The 25,510-nt window shown below is 41.3% G+C and overlaps 1 protein-coding gene across 8 annotated transcripts in view; it reads left to right on the top strand.

The window, feature by feature from the left end:
• Positions 1-25,510, top strand: part of LOC100119562 (zinc finger protein 160) — a 153,044-nt gene that overhangs the window by 26,649 nt on the left and 100,885 nt on the right. For 5 of the 8 annotated variants that reach the window (XM_031932612.1, XM_031932590.2, XM_031932603.1 and 2 more), the window contains 2 exons: positions 483-687; positions 20,237-20,376. Coding sequence is in view for 6 of the 8 variants with exons in the window: in XM_031932590.2 (XP_031788450.1) it covers positions 520-687; positions 20,237-20,376 (308 nt within the window). In the remaining 2 variants the exon portion in view is untranslated. Of the gene's footprint in view, positions 1-482; positions 688-19,215; positions 19,286-20,236; positions 20,377-25,510 lie in introns of all 8 variants that reach the window. The other 3 variants (XM_032601361.1, XM_032601362.1, XM_032601363.1) reach the window with 2 other exon arrangements.

Here is a 25,510-nt window from a genome sequence, read left to right as displayed (position 1 = left end):
GGGAGGGTGGAAAGAAAGTGGGAGAGAGGAAGTTTTGTACTTCATCTCACACACAGTCCTGTTGTCCTCCCCTTAAGCAGCGTTGCAGCTTTCTTGGCTTCGCTTGTGTCCTCTGTCTTATGGGCTTGGCGACGTCGCAGGCCTCGAAAAATGCCGCGCTAGCTTTGCACGCGCGATTGCTTGAGTAAGAGGGAGATTGTCGTGTGCGCATGTTTATCTTGTGCATTCCTATGCGTTAAGTGTCGAAACTTCTCCGTAATTTTTTTGTAACTCTTGATTTTATAATCGAGAAGCTTCGTCACTTAACAACACGATAAGAAGTGCGCAAAGCGCACCTAGATTTCCTTGTATTAGTTTAAATTTCTAGATGACTTTAAATTAAATTTTTTGTTTTTCATCTTATTTAACTACAATATTATTTAATTATACACAACTAATGCAGAATAATTGAATAAAAAAACACGTGTAATACTATTTTCTAGAAATACTAATCCAGTCTCATCATCGACAATTGAAAAAATGGAATCATCACGTAACCATAAGAAGTATGCACCTTCTAAAAAGCCGAAGCAAGTTAAAGTAGACAATTGGGGCACTTTCTTTCTGCAACGATTATTACAGTTATATTTCAATGAAGAGTTGTTGGATTTTAATATCAAATTTCACTCAAATGATAATACACTAAAAGTAAGTATTTTGAAGTTTTCAATTATTATTTCGACAGATCATTTTACTATTTTAGATTAAAGGAAATTAATTAAGACTTATCCTGCATGAATGTCAAAAATATAGTCTTAAATGAAATTTTAGTTGAACAATTGATGTTTTTTTTTCTATAATAATAGATGTAAAATAACCATTCTGAAATAAAATGTCTCGTGACTTTGTGCTATAATTCTACCTAATATTTAATCATTTTTACAATATTTGTAGAGAGAGAGAGAGAGAGAGAGAGAGAGAGAGAGAGAGAGAGAGAGAGAGAGAGAGAGAGAGAGAGAGGGAGAGAGTAATAATTCTCCTACGTTGACTCAATCCCTTCGTGGATATTCAAAAATAAATTGATGTCGACACTATCGGTCTTCCTGAGGCAAGTTGCGTGTGAGGAAGAAGAAAAAAATCACAACAGTTTTTTCTTTCTTCCGACGTTTCGGTGGTCAATGTCACTCTCATCAGGAAATTGTTTATTCGTAGTAAATATAATGTACATGAGATCTTACTCAATATTTAACAATAGCAAATAGTCAGAAAAAACTTACAGAATTTGTAGTCGATCGCCGGTATATACATGAGTATTACGAGATATGTCTCGTTCTCGCCAGACGGCATGGGGAGAGGAGATAGAGGTGTTGCTCTCTCAGCTGTTCGGTCCCGAATTAATTCGCTTGTCGATTTCGCGTGGCTTATATAATGTGCAGGAAATTGGGTGGTTTTTTGACATTTTTTCTATACCGACGTCACAATTTTGACGTCAATCTTTTTGTTTTTGTTTCAGTCGTTGTATTAGATGTGTATATACCTCACTAAGTTGCACTTATTACTCGTTAAGTTGCAGTGTATCTTCTCTCTTATTAATACCTTTGTTTGCAAGTGGATTTGTACCATTTCGGAGATCGATCTTTTACTTAGCTTGGGCTCTTTCTCTTTTATGTCAATTTTGTCAAAGTTGAATGTGTGACTACAACTTTTTGGTGTTCGAAAATTACATTATTTTTTGATTTTCTATGTTCCTTAGCGCGTATACAAACATTTCTTTTTATTTGGCCTAAATATGTAGCAGAGCAGTCATTACATTTTTGTTTACAAGAACATTATTCTCAAGATTTTTGTCTGTTTTATCCTTGCCTTTTGTTATGATGTTACACATTTCGCTATTAATTTTTGGAACTGTATCAATGTTGTTTCTTTTAAAACTATAACTAATCTGCTCGTAGAAGCCCTTTATGTATAGAATGCATATAGTGTCTCGTTGACCGTTGTTGCTACTGCTTGTTTGTTGTCTTGGTTGTTCGTTAGATTTTATTACGGACAATCTTTTTTTATATATTTATCAACAAATTTGCTCAGATAGTTGTTGTCTACCCGTAATCTTTTTACTATGTCAATGTTATGAAATCTTTTATTTGGTTGTTTTATCGCTCTGTCGACGAGATTGTACACCACGGCAATATTCTGTGGGTTTGGATGTTGAGATAAATAGTTTAGAAATCTGCCGAAGAATGTTGGTTTTGTGTACCAGTCTGTTATTAGTTTGTTCTCATCTTTTATTACTAGTTATATAGAGCGTAGCGATGGTGTAGAAGTGTGTTGGAGTGTGTGGATAAATAACAAACACTGAGGTTAATTAATAATATTAATATATATATATATATATATATATATATATATATATATATATATATATATATATATATATTGATAATAGTATTAGTGGCTTGAGAGCCTAGCCTGCGGCACGTCTGCTCACATCGGAGTCTTGTAGTCGAGAGAGAGAGTATAGAGTTCAGCACAGCATAGTCTAACTCTATACTCGGAGTATGGTATAGAACACAATAGGCGCTTAAAGTATAGACGCGAGGCATGCACAGTTCGCTTGCACTCGCGTGTGCTCGTCTGACTGCACGAAATCGTCGCGAACCCAGAGATGTCGCAACGTGTACCATTTTAGACTTAGATCACTATAATAATGATTTACATATTACAACAAAGTGAAGCGGTATGAAGAGAGAGGAGAGAAGGTCGTGCGTTTTGGCGTAAAAGAGCAATCAGCTGATCCTTTATCGGTATCCAAAACGGAGTCGAAGCAGCGAGCGTTAAAAGAGAACGCATTAGCTGATGTGCTCGCGAGAACGACACATCGCGCGGGATTTTCGCGAAGGTGGTGTAGGAGGAGAAGTGAGAGGGAGGGAGGGAGGGAGGGAGGGAGAGAGAGAGAGAGAGAAAGAGAGAGAGAGAGAGAGAGAGAGAGAGAGAGAGAGCACCAGGTCCAGAGGAAGGGGTCGAGGGTGCTGGCGATCAGGACGAGAGAACGTGAGGAAGAGAGACGAGGCTAAGACGAGGAAGCAGAGGAAGAAGACGAGTGGAGAGCGCCGTACGAGGAGACGAGGAAAAGGTTGCGGTAGAGCCGACTGAGCGCGTGAGAGAGAGAGGCGAGTGTGTTGAGAGAGTATATGTTGTGGGAGAGTCGCGTGTGTGCGAGAAAAGTTCGTGGACGAAATCGCGAGTAGAATTGAGAGAAAAGCCGCAGAGAAACGAGAGAAACGCGGGAGTTGCTTAGAACCGATTCTGAGAAGTCGGGGCCGCTTTGTATTGCTAGCGCGCGAGAGGGAAAGGAGAGCGGACGAGCGAACAGCGCGTAGCTTCGAGGCCGAGACGAGCGCAACAGCACAGCGCGCTGCCTTACCGACTTCGTCGGGACTAGTCGATTCGAGCGAGCAAGAGTTTCGAGCGTGTGTGAGTGCGAGAGAGAGAGAGAGAGAGAGAGAGAGAGAGAGAGAGAGAGAGAGAGAGATAGAGTGAGTATAAAGTCGTGGATAGTGCTTTGTCACGTGGAGAGCGAGGGATGTAAAATTAGAGTGAGAGAGAGAATAAAGAGATAGAGTAATCGAACTGTGAGTGTGATCATTCCAATCAACCCTGAATATCCCGATTTAGGGTGATCGAGCGGGACCTCCTCCGAGAACGTAAGGGGTATTAGGATACGTTTATAAAAAATAATAGTGTCGTAGATTCGGGGCCGCGGAGCTAGAGAGAAAAATAGTTTCGCGGGTTTTGCCACGTCACAAACGTCTAGTAGGCTTATGGAATTATTATTTTCAATTTCGTGGGTAAATTGCAGTCTCTCGTTTACGAGTTAAAGGTTTTTAGGATTCCGTCAGTTTTGTCATTTGGAATACACGTGATAATGTCGTGAACAAATCGTGAAAAAAAAATCAGTCGAAAATATAGTTTTGATAAGCACACGGTCTTGATAGTATTTGCCCATCCACAATTTGGTTTTATTACATATTGTTAGTAATGATGTCAGAAGTATAGACGATTGATAACAAAGTTTAGCAGCTTTAGCCGGGGTTCGTAAGTGGATAAGTGACCGCTCCGTAAAATAAGAAATAAACGGTAAGTACTTTTTCAAACACTTCATGCGTGAAACCCGGTTTCTTTGGCTCGTTTTCCGTGCGCGAAACACCAAGTTTTTTAACTAGTGCGTAAAACAAATAATATGGCGTGAAACATGCCGTTTTTATGAAAACGTTGTTTCGCATACGCTACACGAAAAACGAGCCCCGTGAAAACCGCGTTTTTCGCGCACGTCGTGTTAAAAAATATGGTTCGGTACATGTGCACGGAGTAAACGGGCCTGTATAGAAATATACTATTTCCTATATTCTATTATTTACAGACAATATATATGACTAAACATTAGATCATAATTAATAATATTATTATAAGTTTTAATATTTTTTCAATTAATAAATAACATTTTAAATACGTAATCGAAGTACACAACAATTCATTCATTCATTAAGGTTTGATTATTAATAATTTAGAATCCCAGCAAGTTTTTATTTTCATATACTTTATCACGTACAAAGGCATGTATTATCTCACTTCTTAATCGGGTTCTAAAAAGTGCGTGTAATAGTACATGCTAAAATACGTGCCTTAATGCATGTTTTGCACGTATTATAGTACGTTTTTAAAACATGCATTATTATATGGGTTTTTACGTTTTTTAAAATATCTTGAAGAGCGTTTAATAGTATGTGCAAATTTTCAGCACGGTTGGCACACGCCAAATTGTTTGTGACGCATGTATGGATTTTCGTGTTTTCTGTGACTATAAAGCAGAACATTTCAAAATTTTCAAAATTTTCAAAATAAGGCTCCAACTTAAATTTGCAGTTTACAAGATAATTTTGTTAGCGGGAAAAATTAGTATATTGTGTACCAAAGGCGTTACGTGGGTACGCTGTCCGTGATTCTACAGCGTGACATTGCACTGTCCACGATTCATATCAGCATGACCGTGGACACATTAACAGTGTCCGATCAAACGAACCTTTCCACATTAGCAGACAGCGCGGACAGACGTTCGTCCGCATAAACCTCGGACACACTAACGTCTACTTGTCCGCGCTGATTATACGATATATCCCTAGTAACAATAAAAGCTCTCGAGCCTATGTTAGTTTCCGATTAAATAAATAATAATTTGTAGAACTTACGCAGCCCGTACTTATGTAAAGTACAGTCTTTACAAAATGCACGATATTCCATGATTTTGAGATTCTATATTTTGTGTCGTTATTTGTTTTTTTTTGTGTATAATTGTATTTCTATTTTTATTATGCTTAGGCACTCGACTTTACCATAGCCTCATTAACGTGGATCTCGCAGTCGTAAAAATTTTTTATCTCTAGCATAAGTAATTCTTTCATATGTACTAAGCCTGGCTGGACAGGTGAGTCCAATAGCACAGGTTACTCTATAGTGTGGAAAGTGTTTTTGTGTTGGTTTGAAGAGTCACAGTTGCAATCTGTGTCTGCATTATTACTCTAGCATGCATACGTGTAGCGTAGCATGGTAACAACAAAAGGGCATCGCGAGCTCGGACAAGCCAACCGGATGACACCTTACACCTGCCTTATCACTGCATGCCGATGTGCAGTGGCAGGCTTGATTAGCCGAGCGCAACGAGCTTGCACCTCAGTTCTACGAGAGGCACACAATTAGACACACCTCTCTCTCACTATCCTTGAATAAAGACCATCTCACTAGACTCAGTGAAGACTTTCTTGCACCTTCATCAAGTTCCTAGGCCCATCCTACGAACGCTACGACTATCTTAATTCTCGACTATCCCACGTAACAGATGACATCCCTTGTGATGTCATAGTTAAAGGTGTCAAGGAAAATTTTTACAATCAAAAAGAAAATACTCAAAACGCCATTTAACAACTAGCAAATAGTGTATTCAGAAATCGTACAAGGAAATCAAGGAGGATATAACATAAAAGGAAAAGGAATGTTTTTTAATACTACACTAAGGATAGGACCGAACCAACAGAAATCTACACAGTCGAGAGGAAATATTCACAATATCAAAAAAATTCAAATTAAGCGGAAAAGCAATTAATCCTGAACAGAATGAGACTATGGAACATTTTGATTCTATTAGAATTTTTGTGGTAAGTACATTTCTCTAAATTTAAAAAATATAACACTGTGTCCCGGGAAATCGGATTGCGCATGAAATTCAGAGTCGAAACATTAAAAGTATGCCCTAACAGTAATTTTTTGTACAAAAAGAAAGAATTCTTATTTTTACGTACATAGCTCACGCACACTCAAAATAAAATAACACGTTTTAGCGGCCATTTCTCACCACCTAACGGTCTGCTTTGTAGCGGCCTTCCCTCGATCTGCTGTTTTATCGGTCATCACTCGTGGGCCAAATTAATTGCGGCCTATCCCTCGTTCTGTTTAAGGTGGTTCTCTGGTCAAAATATAATTTTTTTTATTTATCTGTTAATTGTACTAAATCTTAAGAGGCATATTCCTAGTTGTTTTGCTAAGTTCCATATAAATTTTCAAGTATTTTTATGGATTTTATTCAAAGATATGTACATTTTTTCATTTTATTATTAATAAAAATCAGTTATATTGTAAATGGTCGATGCGCAAGCCATCATAATGTCCACCTTTCAAATTTATTGTGTGCGTACAAAAAAATAAAATTAGAAAATTTGCTTTTTCACTTTTTTAATTATCTGTTACCAATTTTTTTAACACGTTAAGATGTTTATTTGCCTTAAAACAATTGAAATAACTGTATTTATTAATATATTAACAAATCTGCTCTTTCACTTTTTTAATTATCTTTTACCATTTTTTTTTAACACATTAAGATTTTTATTTGCCTTAAAACAATTGAAATAACCTTATTTATTAATATATTAGCAAATATTAAAATTTGTATGAAATTCATTTTAAAAAAGTGGAAAAGCAGATTTGTTTATTCTTTTTTTTAGTACGCACACAATAAATTTGAAAGGTGGATATAATGATGGCTTGCGCATGGACTATTTTATAGGTTGAATAATTAAATTGTGAGAAAAAGAGCTTTGAATAAAAAAAGTATTTATTCCATAAACTTACTCATAACTCTTCTATATAAGTTTATATAAATCTTTACAAAAATTCTTTTTTACAATTAGAATTAGGTACTTTCTTTGTATTAATGAAAGTTGTATACAGTACAATGTATAACATCAAAACATAAATACTGTAATCTTCTTTAGATTTACAAAATTGCTTCAAAAAATTCCTGAAAAAAAATTATTATTTTCAGAATTACAAATAAGTAATTACAAATTAATTATTCGGAATGCTTACTCAAAATTTACCAGCTCCATACGTAGGTCCTTCGGTTTCTACTTTCTTCTTTTCTGCTTGGCGTTTACTGAATTTCTTGCCATCCGGCTCCTCTTGGTCTCTCGTTCATTTTTACAGACACTATCTGAGATTCTTTTTCTGTCTTTAAATTCCAGAATTTTTTGACTACTCGACAATACAGCTGCTCCTGCGACTGTTACTGTTGACCTGCTAGCTTCCACATAGCCCATATTACTCAGCTACTGCATTTGCAACAGCAATTTCGATCTTTGTTTTTGACACAAATGTATTTTTTGGGCACTTTCGCCAAATAATTGAGTGTTCGGCCTCGTTAGCATTCTGTGTCAAATCTCTTGTACAATATTATAGATGTCTCAATATTATAGATATTAAATGTAGCTAAATGTATCAAAGTTTTGGAGTCACCATCCGATAACAATGTTGTATATCGCATTTTACAATCAGTAACGGCATCAATGACACATCCTAGCCCATATAATGATGTATGGCCACGCTTGTGCCAAGAGTCGTCAAATGAAGTCAATATGTCAATAACTACACCTTCTCGTAGATCTGGATTCAACGCTAAATGTGCCTTCCTGGCAGCTTCTCTGCTTCTTTCAAGTATATTGACTTTTAACGCTTTAGCTTCTGACTTGATCGTTGAAAGATACGAGTAGTGCGTTGATCCACTCATAGGATTAATATTGACTTTAGCACACAAACTTGTTAAACCACTATACTATTGACATCAAATGCTTTTTGCTTCTCAGACACTGGTGGACTTGAGAATGCTTCTGACACTACAGTTTCACAATCTTTACAAACTATTTGTCAAAGTACAGCTAGACCATTCTTTTTACACAAATTAATTTTCACTGGAGATAATTAATCACAGCTTGAACAGAAATATGTTTTTATCAAATTACTCAGTGCAGTAGTATGCAATAATAAGTACTGATTATTGTCAACATGTACTGCACTGTCTTTTAAAAAAAAAGAGTTAATTTTTTTCTGTGGCAGTAGATGGTTGATTTACAATCGAATTAACAGTATTTTTGTCCGAACTTTCACGTAAAACCAAGTTTGAGATTGTGTTCGAAGCAGGAGTATTGTTTTGGTTAGTCTGCCGTTGCTGCCTATATTCATATAACCTCTGTGCTGATTTTCGATGTCGTAACTTAAGCGTACCTTGACTGTTAGGTATACGCCATTTACTATGAATAGTGTGCATCTTCGATTTTGTAAATATAATAAATATTGTTATACTGTGAAGAGAGCTGACATTTATAAGTATGAAAATAGGTAAGATACGTTAGCCACAAGTAATAAGAAAAACGCGGATTATATATACATACAAATATACATACATACATGAGGCCAAAATACACGGCTACGAGGCTAGGTTTTTTGGGGAGAAAGCCGAGTAGAAAGTAGGTGAGAGAGAAGGAAGGAAGGAATAAAGAGTAAATGATGATACGTACACCTACGAGAAATAACTCGGGGACTTCGGATACCCCGAAAAGTGTCAACGAATCTGGGTTCCCAACCCAAAAAACAGACAACAACAACAGTCTGGTAAGCCTGCTAAACGCAGGGGGGATGGCCGTCGCTGGCCATAAAGAAGGGCTAAGCCAGGTAGCCCTGGAAGCCGAAACATCTCAGCAGATCACGGCAAATAACAAAACGCCAGGTGATGAAGTCGAAGGTAGGAAAATGCTCGATACCTGGAATAGAATCCAGGAAATAGAGAGCACTGAACAAGGCCTACTTGATAAGATCGGGGAAAACCTAGAGAAGATGAATGCAGTGGTGGAACCCGCCAAAAACATACACAAGACCGTCAAGGACGACATGAAGAAGGTAATGACATTCTGGAAGCGGCTCACCAGCCTGAGAAAATCGGCGATCAAGGCCAAGTCGACTTTTGAGCTGATGCTGCTGAACGCTCCACAAAACCTGGTAGGAGCGGAAAAGCCGCCAAGGAAGAGAAAGCAGCGATCGCCTTCACGGGGTAGGTTGACTAAGAAGAAGAAAGAAGAGGAGAAGATGCACAAACATCTCGAGAGGACGGCTACAGCGAGTCCCAGTACATCTCACCTTCAAAGGTCGCCGGGAACACCTTGGCAAAAGGTGGAAACGAGGAAGGCAAGGAAAAAAAAGGAAATAACAGACAGCAAAGGTGGCACTGAGGACGTAAGCCAAAAACTCATTAGAAAGAGTAAACGACCACGGACAAGACCAACGCGGCCGGATGCCCTTATTATAAAGCCCGCGGATGGAAAGTCTTACGCCGATATCCTAAGGCAGATGAAGGCAGATCCAAAACTGAAGGTACTCGGTGACAGTGTAAACAGAGTACGCAAGACGGCGGCTGGAGACCTACTCTTGGAACTCCAACGCACAACGGAAGTAACGGCAACGGTACTCCGACAAACGGTGGAAGAGGTGCTGGAGGCGGGAGCCAAAGTGAGGACCCTGCAAGACGAAGTTGTCTTTGAAATAAAAGACCTCGCCGTACTTGCCAGCAAGGAAGATATTGTAGCGGCTCTGAGAAAAGAGTTCGAAGGTAACGACGGATTGGTAGTGGAAGAGATAGCAATTAAATCGCTGCGGACGGCATACGGTGATACCCAGACCGCGGTCATCCAAATACCAGCAAAAATTACGCAGCTGGTACTATCAAAGCAGAAAATAAAAATAGGTTGGATGGTCTGCAGAATACGAGAGATGAAACAGTGGTGTCGTCCACTTAGATGTTATAAATGACTTGGATTCGGACATATCGCCAAGAATTGCACAGTAACACAAGACCGAAGTCAGTGTTGCTACAAATGTGGAAATGAGGGACATAAGGCAAGAAACTGTGACAAGCAACCAGAATGCGTACTCTGTCGTGAGAGAGGCGTAGATGGAAAAAGTGAACATGCAGCCGGTAGCTACACGTGCCCAGTTTACCGTGCTGCAGTAGAAGCCATTGTCAGACGAAGAAAATGAAAATAATGCAGTTGAATATAAACCACTGCGCGACTGCACAGGACCTACTGTGCCAGTACGTCCGTGAGACAGAGATAGACATAGCCATCGTCTGTGAACAATACAGGATCGTCTGTGAACAATACAGATCTGGACGAACCATCGTGTGATATGGACAGTACTGGTAAAGCGGCGATATGGGCATGCGGGGACGCTGCTTTTCAGGAAAAAATGTCAAGACGTAAAGAAGGATTTGTGCGCACTAAGGTCGTAGGCATACACATTTACAGCTGCTATGCCTCTCCTAACGTGCCGATAGAGCACGTTAGACAACTGTTGGATCGGCTAGTACAGGATGCTATCGGAAGAAAACCGTTACTGATAGCAGGTGACTTTAACGCCTGGGCGGTAGAGTGGGGCAGTCAAAGAACGAACGAAAGAGGACGAGCGCTTTTAGAGGCATTCTCCCTCCTAGACCTGGTTCTAGTTAACCAGGGTTACTCTTTCACATTCCAAAGAGGAAACGCAGGGTCCATCATATACCTGACGTTCGTTAGCAGCAACTTGATTAGCTTGGTTAGATCGTGGACGGTGAGCGATCATTACACAAATAGCGAACACCAAGCGATAATAATGGAGATCGGAAATCCAAAACGGAGACCCAGCCAGAGTACAAGGACGGGAAGAGTCGGTTGGTAAACGAAGTATTACGACAAGGAGACATTTCTGCTAGCTCTGAAAGATATACAGTTAGCTCTTGAAGATATACAGTTAGACGGGAATGCGAATGATAAGGTCGAACAGGTGATAGGAAACCTTACCAGTGCATGTGACGCAACGATGCCGAGGAGGGCTCCAAATAATAGACGACCGCCAGTATACTGGTGGGATAAAGAAATTAACGCTGCTCGCAGCGAGTGTCATCGAACCAGAAGACGGGAACAGCGAACCCGGAAGAAATACTACAAGACTGGTCGAGGTAAAGAAGTAGTAGACGCCCGAAACAAAGAAATGAAGGATGCTAAACGGATACTCAAGAGAAAAATCCGAGAAAATAAACGACGGTGCCTTAAAGAACTACAGGATGAGGTTGAGCTGGATGCCTGGGGGTGGCCATACCAAGTAGTAATGAAGAAGATAAAGGGAGGCTATATTCCCCCTCCTAAAAGCCCGGTACCTCTAGACCGCATCGTGACTACGCTGTTTCCCACTCAACTGTAAGTAACAGCTACCCCGGGAGCAGACGCAAATGACGAAAGCGTTCCACCAATTACCACAGAGGAACTACTGACTGCATGCAAAAGGGTTGGGAACAGCAAGGCTCCAGGCCTGGGCAGCATACCCAATATTGCATTGAAACATGCTATCCAGGCACGCCCCGATGTCTTTGTGGACCTGTACAATACATGTCTCGAAGAAGGGACATTTCCTGTGAACTGGAAAAAGCAACGCCTGGTCCTACTCCCAAAAGGAGATAAACCACCTGGAGAAGCTGCCTCATACAGACCACTCTGCATGCTGGCACTCCAGGCAAGATTCTAGAGCGCATAATCGGCGTTAGAATGGATCAATTCATCGAAGAATCAAGCGGACTAGAGAAATATCAATATGGCTTCAGGAAAAAACGTTCCACACTTGACGCCGTAAGCTTAGTAGTTGACACCGCTAGAACTGCAATAGAAGGTAAGAGATGGAAAGGAGGAGCCAAGAAGTACTGTGCGACGTTGTACGTCGCAGCCGAGCAAATCGCGCGTTGTTGTTTGCGCGGCAACCTCACTCGATGCGAGGAAGAAAAGGCGATCGGTTCCAGCGAGGCCCGCGTTTTCTCGGACGCGAGCTACGTCCCGGGAATTCGTGGAATTCGCTGGCCGACGTACCCAAGGGGGGAGCTCGCCGGTTCGAGCTGGCGCGAAACAAGCAGCCAATTAGCACGTCTCGCGCCTCGCGCAGCCAATCGGGCTACGTTATCAGCCGGGCCCGGCGGCCGACGGCGAGCCGCCGAGCGCGCGCGGCAGAGCGGCTCGGCAGTTCCTTTCCTAGCCTTGTCGATAACACTTCGACGTGACGAGAGCGCGCGAGAGGGAATTGCGAAAAGAGTGAGAGTGAGAGTGAGAGAGAGAGAGAGAGAGCAGCAGCGCCACGACCTGGACCATCGCCCCGAGGAAGAGATCCCTCCCCGGAGACGACCGTCCAGCCGTTCAGCCAGAGGAAGGAAGCCGGAACGGGAGCCAGGCCTTCATTCCCCCGTCTGCAGAGAGAGAGAGAGAGAGAGAGAGAGAGAGAGAGAGAGAGAGAGAGAGGAGAGAGAGAGAGGAGAGAGAGAGAGAGAGAGAGAGAGAGAGAGAGAGAGAGAGAGAGAGAGAGAGAGAGAGAGAGAGAGAGAGAGAGAGAGAGAGGGAGAGAGAGAGAGAGAGAGGGAGAGAGAGAGAGAGAGAGAGAGAGAGAGAGAGAAAGCCGCGGGTGTGTACGAGAAAGAGTGAGCGAGACGAGAGAGCGGTGTGCGGTGCGGGCGCACACCTCGACGTCATCTACGCGGGGCATCGGGCCAGCGTGCGCGAGAGCGGGAAAAGGAGAGAACAGCGCAGCGTAGAAGGAACGCGGGAGAGTGTGTGAGTGCGAGAGCGAGACAGAGAAGCATCGGGGCGTCCGAGAAATCCTCGCTGCTCGGTAGCAGCAGGTCGGGCTTGCTGCCAACGCGAGGCAAAGTCGGTGCGCGCGAGCTCCGAGAAGAGCGGGAGAGAGTAGAGAAGGGAGGGGAAAGCAGATAGCTACGCCGGCGTCGGTTCAGACATCGCCAGGCCGGGACCGCTGGCGCGAGCTGTTAGTGAGCGCGCAGATACGTGTGTGCGTGCTCGAGAGTAGAGAGAGGGGACCGCGTTGGTTCGGCCGACAACGCTGGCGTGAGCGCGCGCTGTGCTCGCGAGTATACGTGCGGGAGAGAGAGAGAGCGCGCCGGCCGTGTAGCTACTAGAGCGGGTCGCGCCGAGCCGAAATTCGGGTGTGTGAGAGAGAGAGAGCAGACGGGTCAGACTGCGCGACGTCAGAGGCGAGAGCTTCGAGGCGCGCGCGTGTATATGAGAGTAGAGGTGTGACGGCGAGCCCTGTGTGGCTATTGTGCGTGGGCGGCTACGGCCACCACGTTGTAAGGAAGGGCTGGGATAAATATACGTGCAATACAATTTAATAAATTGTGTGATTACTTCCTCCTTCTTTCCCCCACGTTCTCCCAAACGTCGGCGATTACGTTAAATCCCGAGATTAACGAAAAATCTTGGCGCGTACGAGGCGTCAAGTGTTGCGCACCTGTGTTGGGAGGCACAGCGTCGCAACTGTGCTATGGTTACACTGGATGTTAAAAATGCCTTTAACTCAGCCAGCTGGGGCAAGATACACGAGGCACTACGGGAGAAAGAGGTACCCGCATATATAAGAAGGATTATGTCTGACTACCTGAAAGACAGAACCCTTTTGTATGACACAGAGAACGGCACAAAAACCTATAAAGTAACCGGAGGGGTCCCACAAGGGTCAGGTGCTTGGCCCATCATTGTGCAACATTATGTACGATGGAGTACCCAGGTTAGAGCTACCCGAAGGGGCTACGGTTGTAGGATTTGCAGACGACATTGTGGTAGTGATAGTAGCAAAGCAAAAGGAAGAAGTGACGGAAATCGCTAACGAGGCAGTAGGTATAATCCACGATTGGCTAAAGCAGGCTGGACTTGAGCTTGCTAGCCATAAAACGGAGGCTATCCTTATATCTAGTAGGAAAAAAATGGAGACAATAACACTGACAGTGGATGGACACGAAATAGACTCTCAGCCGACCATTAAATACCTGGGCATTACCATGGACGCCAGACTATCGTTTAAGCAGCATCTCGAGAGGGCGAGCAATAAGGCAGCAAAAGTCGGTGCTGCACTATCGCGACTAATGCCAAATGTAGGTGGACCAACGCAGGGTCGAAGGTTACTCCTAGCCAGTGTAACTACATCAATTATGTTATACGGTGCCCCAATATGGGCGGACGCTATGTTAGTGAAGTCCTACGCAAGTAAGCTGTCAACAGTTTATACGAGAAGTGGCCAGTGGGAATTAGCCAGTTAAAAAACGGAAGTAATTCTCATTTCCAGTAGGAAGAAGATGGAGGAAATCACACTGACGATGGATGGACATGAGATCGTTTCTCAACCAGCTATTAAATACTTGGGCATCATCATCGATGCCAGACTAAGTTTTAAACAGCATCTGGATATAGTCAGTGATAAAGTAGCAAAATTTGGCGCTGCTTTATCACGATTGATGTCAAATGTAGGAGGGCCAACTCAGAAGCGTAGGTCACTCTTAGCTAGTGTAACCACATCGATTATGTTATACGGTGCCCCAGTATGGGCAGATGCGCCCCCCTTGATCCTGGACAACTTTCATCTGAACAATTTTTCTGTTCGTGGCTTAATTTAGTAGTTATTAGACTGGTTTGATTAAAATAGCCCACCCTGTAGATATAGATCTATTTATAAAAGTTACTGTAGCTGAGAGCGCCCCATGCTGCTCATGATGGTCTCTAGTCTTCATGAACAGTAGCGCATTTTTTTCGACCTAACGCTCTGAAGTTAGCTCGCAATCTCGAATTCGGAATAAGGCCGTTACCGGTCACAGTCGAAAAGGAACAGGGAACAGATATACAGCTTAGATAACAGCTCGCTGTTCCTCACTTATGTAGATATACTAACCAATGTTATCTTTTTGTATATGTTCCTGTATCTGTATTTGTTCCCTGTTCTTTTTTGCCTGTAACGGCCCCAACGGGCCTTATACATAGGTAAGTATAACTATAGATATGAGGAACAGCGAGCTGTTCCTTGTATCTGTATCTGTTCCCTGTTGTGGATATAGGTTGATTTATTTTACTTTTATATTACACACACACGCACACATAAAAGAAGCTAACAAATAATAAATATAGTAGATATATGTATGTATATGTGCGTTAGCGTGCAAAAAGTATTTGACTTGAAAAATTATTAATTTTGCTATACATTATTTATATAGGTTGTTTAAACAATTTTTTTTGCAAGTCTGATGACAGATTTGTAATAAGCGCACTCGAAAACCTTATATTACATACATTTTACGGCCCATTCATATGTTTTCAAAAAAGTGGTTTAAGGTGGTTAGGTCCCCCCTTAAACCTCCAGACAGATACCTTAGAGTTGGACGAAGACGTGGCAGATGAGTTTGATGGTGGACGTGGTGGTACGATGCATGTGTGTGTAAGGTTAAGCGTTGGATGATGTTGACAGCTAGCGGAGTCCGAGCTAAAAAAGGTATTTTTCTTAAAATTTTTTTTTTAATTAATGTTTACTTCCCATTTTGGATTATACGTTAAGGTTATGAATAAATCTGATTTGTGAGATTTTCTGATAATAGCCATTGCATCTTGATAACGTTGTTGCATATACCTGGGACCTCTAATATATGTTGATAATCGATCTTTTTGTATTTACGAAAAATTAAGGAGAAAAAAGGCTTATTATATTATTAATGCATTTTGGTTTTATAGCGACTTTTTACATCAGTTTTTTGTAATAATTTTATTAGAAGAGTTAATACAAGTGTAATGTCCCAAAAAACTACTTTATCATATGAATTTTTAAATAATCATATTAAGGCCTAGAGGTACTATGCTATTTAATTAATGATTATGTACAAATTTGTTCGCTCTTATACAAAAATGGCTACTAGACCGACGCAACAGCCGAGCCACAAAAACCTAACTTAATCACCCATGCCACAACTTTTATCTTAGAGGTAAGCCAGTTAATGCACAATCTAAGCCACTCCAAGCTCAGCACACGTACTGCTTACTAAGTAATTTTTTATAGCAGCTTCTGCTTCTGTATTGATATTTTCAGGTTTAAGAAGCTGCTCCAACCTAACCACGATAAACGGATCCGAACCGAGTCATCGAACGTCTTAATTAACCCTGCTACCCCATTAACCTTAATAGGACTTCCAAGTTTGTCACCATAGCTTCGTACTAATTAACCAATCTTAAGCTTTTTATTGCTTCACCGATTATAAAAATCCCGGGTGCACAATTTTGCATGATTCTTGCCTTTTTCTTCATCTTTACGATCTGTCAAAACGGGTTTTATAGTAATTGAATTTTTTCAGGGAAGAATAAATAAAATATCTCCACATTTTTACAGAGAGTAGTTCTTATCATACTTATTCAAAATGATTTTTTTGAGTAGTTTCACTTTTTTCCTCGAGTAAGAAAGGTTTAAAAAATTGCGTAGTGAGCGGGAAATCTTTCTAACCGGCCCTGGGTACGGAAAACTAATTTTTTTTTATCCCGATCCTCTATGTTTTTTTTTTTAAATGCAAGTACAAATTGTTCGATATTTGCGTGCATTTATTAATCAATATTTTGGTGTTACACAATTATCTCCGAGAGACTTTAACCATACGGGCTGAAAATTTGTGTACAAGCTCTTCCATAATAGTAAGCTGACAGACTTATTTTAGGCTTGATCCTGCATGTATACGCGGAATGCGGTCACCTTCAAAAATCGCTAAAATCGCTTTTTTGGCTCTAACTCTAATTCTAAGCATTATCCAAAATAGTTAAATAGGGAAAAGTTATATATCTTTGAGAAATACAACTTTTTCTCATTGAAATTAAATCATGAAAATGCTTACAACTCGAGACTACAGCTCGAAATCGATTTTTTACAGCTGAAAAACCAATTGTTTGACATAAAACTTTGCGGATTTGTGTTTTACATAAAAATGTTGAATGTAAAAGTTGTAGACATTTTTACAATGCAACTTTATAATGTGTCAAACATTTTTTTCAAACACTTTTTGACAAATTTTTTTTTTTACATGGCATTTGGAACTCGAAAGTTCATCGCCTCATCTACGCAAGCCTTCCACGCTGCCCTATCTTGTGTCAACCCCACCCAAGATGCACCTCTCCGATCGACACCCACCCGTCCTATTTCTACTAGATCCGCTTTTACGTTGTCCTCCCATCTACGTCTAGGTCTACCTAGAGGTCGCGTTACCATCGGCCTGCCCTTCATGACACGCGCTGCTGTACGGTCGTCTTCCATTCTCGCTACGTGCCCTGCCCATCCCAATCTGCGTGATTTTATTATTCTTTTAATATTTGGTGACGCGTACAGATTGTGTAACTCATCATTGTATAGTCTCCTCCATTCCCCGGTTTCCTCATCTTTCTTCGGCCCGTATATTTTTCGCAAGACTTTATTTTCAAATGCCCTAAAACGGTTGTCCGCCTGCTTAGTGAGAGCCCACGTTTCGCACCCGTACAGAACCACCGGCAGTATTATTGTCCTGTATATTCTAATTTTAACGTTTTTAGACAACAGCCTCGATTTAAGTAAATTACTCACGGCATAGAAGCAAGCATTACCCGAATGGAGTCTCTTATTTATTTCGACATTAATTTCGTTTCTATCATTTATGGTCGTACCCAGATACCTGAATTCGCTAACATTTTCAAAAGTAAAATTCCCAACTCTGAGATCTTCCTCCCCTCTGCAGATGCCTAGTAAATACATATCTATACCATTCACCTTTGATAATGATGTACGAGAGCCTATCATTGACGGATTTGAAACTTTTAACCGAACTAGTACTCCGATACTAGTACTCCACCATCTGGCCACCGCGATTCTTGTATTGCTACCAAATCTAGATTGTACCTATCAGCTTCCTTTACGAGTTCTTTAAACGCGCCTGCTCTGTATAGACTGCGAACATTCTAAGTTCCGACCCTTAAGTCCCTTTTGGTTTGGATTTGATTTTTTTGAGCCATGATAGTATGTTAAACCCGCGCGCTTCGGATCCTGTTCCGATCGCAGGTGAGTCCACCGATCTAGAGGTAATAACCCCCATACCTCTCTAGAACTAAGTATGAGAGCTTTCCGACTTTGACGAGGACAGTGTCAACTCGTCGTCAGACACACTACGGTTTCATTCTCGCATCCTAACGCCCCCCTGCAAGGCAGCGCGCCTTCGCCGGCATCGTTACCGCGTAAGACCAGGTGACGAATCATTTTACACGTCCCCTTTCGGGGCAGTTGTCATCGCTCCCGCATCCTCCTCGGCAGCAGGATTTTTGCCCATTTTTGTAATGTGTGATGAAAGAGATAGATTGAGAGATAAGAGATAATGTGTTTTTTTGTTGTGGTGCTTGCGTAGTGTTTCTAGATAAATGCGTTCGACGTGTGGGTTCATCACACCCACGCCTGTTCCTATCGGCTGTCTGCGGCTGCTTATTCAATTTATTCGCAGCTAACCTCTTTCTCAGGGGCTGTTCCTCTATCCGCAACCTAAGGCAGCGCTGTGTAGTTGTGATAGGCACCCACCCGTCCGATATGGACGACAACGCCCAAGACCCGCTTAGGGTAGCGGCATTGTAACAGCTTTTTGACAAATAACAACTCTAAAAGCGTTTTTGTAGAATCAAAAGCAGTAAGGGTACGTGCGCGAAGCGCGAGCGTCAGCGGTGATGTCGTATACGCAAACCGCGAGGCATTTTCCATGCCTTGCATCGCGAAGCGCTAGTTAATAATGGAAATATAATTTGATTCAGAGTACACTCTTTTTTAAGGGGTCACAACACTTTTAAATCCTAAAAAAAAAGGAATTATGAGAAGAAGTGACAAAATTAAAGTAAATCATTTAAAATTTTTTTTTAGTGATATGTAGTATAAATGCCTTTAACTTTACCGTGCTAAAACCTTAATTATCCCTGCTGGCCCATTGTGGCATTCGATGAAATGTTTTGTGAATTTGTTCACTGTTTGTAGAATTCCAAGTGTACAAATGGTTCGTTTGGGCTCAGATTCAAGGAGGATACTTTGTACACCTGCAGTTTTGGTATGTAAAATACTGAATTTTTGCTTGTTTTCGCTCATTATGCCACCTTTTTGGTAACATTTTCTAAACATTTAAATAAAAATCCCTGCATTCATACCAGGTATATCGACACATAGCGCAAATTGTTCATCGTTGTTCCTTGCTATTATATTCCTCTTTGTTCCTATGTATTTGTTGAATTTCTTTCTTAAGTGTTTAAGCCACATGGAGTAGTCTTCGCTGTCCTTATTGTAGCTGTTACTCCTGTTGACTTCGCCTGGTGTAGGCTAAAGCGGCTGTCTTCTTCACTATGATAGTTCTGAAGTTCGCAACATTCATTCATCTTGCTTTGACAGGAATTGATAGAAATTGATTAACATCTATATAAAAAATTATTAGTTGAATTAATATAAACCAATAGATATCAATCGACTCTAATTGTTGTTTTTTGTATCTTAATCGAAATATTTCTGTTGATTCTAATTCATTTTAATTGAGTCCTTAAACAAATACTGAAATTCAGAATTAGGATCGAATTTGTTAATAATGTAATCGATCCCGCTTGCCTATTTTCATCAAGATTGCAACAGTTATGTATTTTTTTAAATATCAAAAAATAAAAGATCAAAATATTGTACGTTGATACAAATGTGAAAAAGTTCATGCACTTGTAAAATTAATTTTCCGTACGTGTATTGAACTTAATTTTCCATGCCGGGGCGGAAACTGTGATCGAACGTATACTCTCTATGTTCATAATTACCGTTTAGGAAAGATATAAACATAATATTGAATTTTTCATATTTGACAATTGTAGGCGCATCCATTCCCTTATTAAAGCAGGTTGCTTATCTATAAATAAGTATGCATGTATCAAACATACGAAAACAATGTACTGTATTTAGAGAGTTTTATTTATAATTAAAGGATAGTTACAGTACATTTTTCAAAATTTAATTATTTGTTTGCCAGGTACATAAATTAGTGATCACGACCTGTACAGATTATTTTCTTCAACTAGAACGCGAACAGATTGGATTTGATTCTACTAAAAAAAATATGATTATTATGCCACCAGATATGCCTTACGAATGCGTCAAATCAATCATAAGGTAAGATCATTTCTAATATTCTTGAAGGCTTAAATGTTCGCTCCAAAAATTTGTACACTTAGTGAAGTTTTTCAAAAGGATTAACTGGTGAAGGTACTGTTTAGCTGAACTTTACAAATTTTAAGACTATGTGAACTAGCTAAAGTAAAGGTGATTTCAAATAAAAGACTCACTAAAGCAGAACGGCTCAGTAGCGTGAAGAGTTGTAGTCGATCGCAGAGACACATGACCTTCAATCGCGATGTAGCCTCAATGTTATTTGACAGAGGTTAATATAAATTGTAAATTATCCAATGGAAAGTGAGGAGAAAAAGCTTTTGTTTAAGCCCCTGTTTGTCGAAACTGACTGCATTTGTAAAAAATTACAGGCATTGTAACGTGGCGCCTTGTCCAATCTATATTTCTATAGAGTAATACGAAATGACGTGCATAGACAGCTTAAGGGGGCCAAATTGAATTATTATCACTCACGCCTTTCCAATTTAACTAACGTCAGAGAGATCTAGAAAGAGCTAAAAAGACTTGGAATAACGACCTTAAGGGGGCACACACCTTTGAAATTAAAATCAAAATTTTTCATTAAAAATTTATAAATACTTATATAAATGAACCAAATTTTTATTACTATTCTTAGACCTTTATTTTGATGGTTTTAAACCTTCTATATACCTCTATAATACCTACGTATAGTAGGGAGTCCACAATTCACTTACCGTAAGATTCCAAAGGAACGAATGGCCAAAATGAACTCAAACTCTAGGATATTGTTTAAAAGTACATTAGTTATGGTATGAATGAGGGGATTTGGTTTAAATTTCATAGAAAAAAAGTTACATGATAGTTACGTTTAAATTAATCAAAAATTGATAAAAAAAATCAGTAATGTGCTTATAAAACTTTTTCTAGTTGCTAGAATAAGAAATGCCTATAAAAATTTTCTAGTTGCTAAATAAAATCTAGAATCCCGACTTGACAATCAGGACAATCTCCAATCTTGCCAATCTACGTACAGGTTGTCGCACCGTCCACAGTTCACGGCCATACTTAATGAAAGCGATTGATAAGGTGTGTCACGTTTTATGTTTCAAGTTTCATAAAAAGCTTCTTTGGTATATTTCTGAACAAAGTTAGAACCGTCTTCTGTTAATTTTCGAAAAATTCTTAAAAGCAAAAAAATAATATAATGAGTGCCTTTATAGGTTACCATTGGGATTATGACACTAAAACTCTGGATGTGAACTCCAAAATTTTCATTTTTAAAGATTTAAAAAAATGTTGTTTCAATCAAATTATTAAAACAATTATTAGTTTGGAGTTCACATCCAGAGTTTTAGTGTCATAATCCCAATGGTAACCTATAAAGGCACTCATTATATTATTTTTTTGCTTCTAAGAATTTTTCGGAAATTAACAGGAGACAGTACAAATTTTGTATAGAGATATGTGCAGCGGTCTTTGCAGAAAACTCCGCACATTATTTTCGTACAGCGAGGCAAGCCGTGACGAAAGCGAACGTAGTGCGCTCTGTTTCTCTGTGCGCTAGTGTTTCACTGCGAGAGGATTCGGTTAAAGAACAAAACAAGAGAAAAGTTTGATACGAATCACTTTTGAGTACTTGATATAATTTTCGGCCACGAATCAGAATACACTTATGACAAAATTTATGGGCTCAATTCTGGCTCTCATACACGCGACACTGAACACGATAAATTCCCGTCTTCGACTGCGATTTTCTCCGGCTTTATTTACAACTGGAAGTTGTACTTGGTGCCCTTTGAAACGGTCTCAAAGAAGACCAAAGAATTATGGTTCAGAAATGCAATCCCGGTGTCGGCAATCGACTGACTGTCCTGGATACAAATGCTGCCGCAGGCAAATACTGTATTGACTGTATTGTAGAGTCTGTATTGTTACTAAAATTTTGATATTACACGGTCACCCTCGAAGCGGACTAGGAATGAGCTTAGATGTCATTCTTAGACGTAAACGGATGTCGGTTTGCAGCGTTGCTGGATCGGACTAAGGTCTGTACGCACTTATGCTTAAGTGGATGACGTGTCCGTAAAAGTCTTACCTTGACGTTGACTTTGCGTTGCCGAAGATTAATAAGGGTGATTTAGAGTGTTTATATTATTTCAGATGAAATACACAAATAGAACTAATTAATTGTAATTGTTATCTTTTGGTATATTAGCAATGGGCCAGAGTACTTCATATAGGTATGATCTTACATCATTTGTCTTATACATATGGTCCTCTTCTTTTACTGGTTGGTTAATGTTAATTTGTATTTGCTATTGTAGTATTTATGCAACTTACAATTACAACCGCTTATCTCACGCATTAAATGATATTGTCTTCTTCAAGGAGTAACGGATGCTGATTGGACTTATAAATATATGATTGACTCGCGGTAATAGAATTCAACTATACTAGTTGGTCAGCTGCCCTTGCCATCGCCGAAGATTTTACTCGGCGGTCACCTTGGCACAAACGTCTTTCTACGGTCGATATACTGGCTTAAAAGGGCCCGTCAGTGCTGTTTCGTTCTGGTGCGGAGTGAACGCACTCCCAATCATGCTAGTGCGGAATCAACGTGCTCTTGGTCACTACGCTCACGAACGCTGGATGCTCACCAGAGAATTTAGGCACTGATGTACTATCGATTAGTTCTGAAACAAAAAGCACTGCGTGCATCAACCCCGGAGCTTATAAAGCTTCGGCGTCTTTTTTTTATAGGAGGCTGTGAATCCAAGTAACAGACTAACTCGTACTCCCTTGCGGGAACACCAAGTGTGGGAATATACCCCTACCGACGTAACACATATCTCCCTGTACGCCTGACCGCAGCCTGGTACTGTTTTTCGCATTACTTCGAACTGGGTCGCTGTCCTTTGCGCTTCCTTTGCACATTCATTCCTTACTTCCGGTCATTCAGTACTACAATAGATTTCTTTCGCTCTCACTTTCTCTCTCTCTGTCGCTCAGTTATCCGGGTATCCATCAGCTTTCTTATCTCGCAAGATGCTACCAACGTATGATGCGATATTTGTTTAAGCGTCCATAGTGGTTGTCATCAGTGTCGTCACGTTGTCTGGTGTGATCGTCGTGTCCAGTAGTATCTCTAGCCTCTGTCGCTGCTCGATCCAGCGGTCGCACTCAATAAACGTGTGCTTAGCGTCGTCCGGTGCTTGTCCACAGTACATACATTCCGGTGTCGTCACTTTGTTCATTCTGTAGAGATACTTTCACAAGTATCCATGTCCAGACAAGAATTTGATGAGGTAGAAATCCACTTCACCGTGGTTCCTGTCCTTCCAGGGTCCGACCTCAGGTATTAGTCGGTGTGTCCAACGTCCTCGTTCGTTCGTTGTTGATCTTGTCTGCCATTCTTCCATCGTCCTTGTCTGTTCCTCTGTCGCAGCGTCTGCCCTTCCAACGTTCGCGCTTCGCGCGTACAAACGTTTTCTCTCATGCGCGAGAAGGTCGATCGGGATTATGCCCGCTATCACGAAGATCGCGTTTTCGGATACAGTCCGGTACACGCATGCGATTCTTAGCGCCCCAATTCGCTGGACACTTGTCATAGCTTTCGCCCTTTCTTTTACATTCAACGCGTCCACCTATTCCTCGGCTCCGTAGAGCATTATCGAATGGGTAACGTTCATTAGTAGTCGCTGTATACTCGGTCTCGGTCCTCGCGTGTTGGCCATGAGTCTTATCTGTCTCTGCTACTCTCATCGTCGCGTTACGTATGTGTGCCCAGAAGGTCAGTTTCGTGTCTATGGTAACCCCTAGGTACTTGACTTTGTTTCCGATCATCTGTGCTCTACCAACAGTCATTGATATAATTGTGTCTATCCGTTTTCTTGTTTGTAGCAGCAACTCCGTCTTTTGTAGCGCCAGTTGCAGTCCGTGTTCTGCCATTCATGTACTTACGCGTCTCATCACCTAGTTTAGTTTTAGCTGCGCCAGGTGGGTGTCCCGTGCTGTTATTATAGCCGCTATGTCATCCGCGTATGCGATGAGGCACGTGTCATTCGGCATATCCAGTCTTAGTGTCGTACAGAATGTTCCAGAAGTTAGGGCCCAGGATTGAGCCCTGGGTGACTCCTGCTGTCAACTGTCTCTGTCTTGTACCGTCCGTTGTTTCATACATCACGTATCGGTCCCGTAAGTAGTCTATTACAACTCGTGCACAATAGCCAGGCACCCGGAACGTTGTTTTTAACGCCTCCAGGATACCCGTCCACCTCGCAGAGTTGAAGGTATTCCGCACGTCCTGTGTCACCAACAAAACTAGTGTAGTACGTCCGTTATTGCTCCGATTGTTGAGCGTCCTCGTCTAAATCCGTGCTGTCGGTCCAAGAGCTCTCCAGCGGCTTTCATGTCCTGGTCATATCATTAGTTCGTACAATTTTCTTGGTGTATTCAAGGGGCTCGAGGCTCGGAGGTTAGAGGCCTATGGAAGGACGACGAAGCAGGATTCCCCTCCACCTTTGGGAATGAGAACCAGCCGCGCGCTCTTCCAAGGCCTGCCAAACACTCTCGCCATCAGGTAGCCATTGTAGAGCTGCAGCAGCGCATCGGGCTGCTTAGTGACGATGATCTGCCGCAGCTCCCCGAGCACACCACCAGGACCTGGGGCTTTTCGAGGCTTTAGCTTGACTGCAGCACTCTCGAGCTCCGTCACCGTGAAAAGTGAGCAGTCCAGTGTGGTGTCCTCGTCCGTGTCATCCGTTCTCTCAGGGTGGGATAGAAAAATATCAACGATCCTCTACATCGTTTCCGCATCCTTCGTCTCTGTGGGGTTCCAGGCGCCAAGCTTGCGAGTCACCATCTTGTAACTCTCCCTCTAAAGGTCCGAGTCTACTTCATCCTCCAGTCGTCTCCAGTACCGTCTTTTAGTGTCGTTTATCGCATATCTGAATAGCTTTCTTGCGAGTTGTGGCAAAAGTGCATCTCTTGTCTGGTTATCTTCTCAGTCTGCGCAGTCAGTGGCATTCCCCTCTGCTTTCAGCAATTTCTTGCGTCCACCAGTAGGTCTGCCGTTTGTCTCGTCTATATAGTTGCCTTGTAAGTTTGTCCCTGTTTATGCATCCAATGTCCCATCGTGTGGTCCGTCTGTTCTGTC

This window comes from Nasonia vitripennis, assembly GCF_009193385.2.
Source record: "Nasonia vitripennis strain AsymCx chromosome 1 unlocalized genomic scaffold, Nvit_psr_1.1 chr1_random0007, whole genome shotgun sequence".
Lineage (NCBI taxonomy): Eukaryota > Metazoa > Arthropoda > Insecta > Hymenoptera > Pteromalidae > Nasonia > Nasonia vitripennis.
Note: the sequence above shows the minus strand (reverse complement) of the source record. Positions and strands in the feature narration are given on the sequence as shown.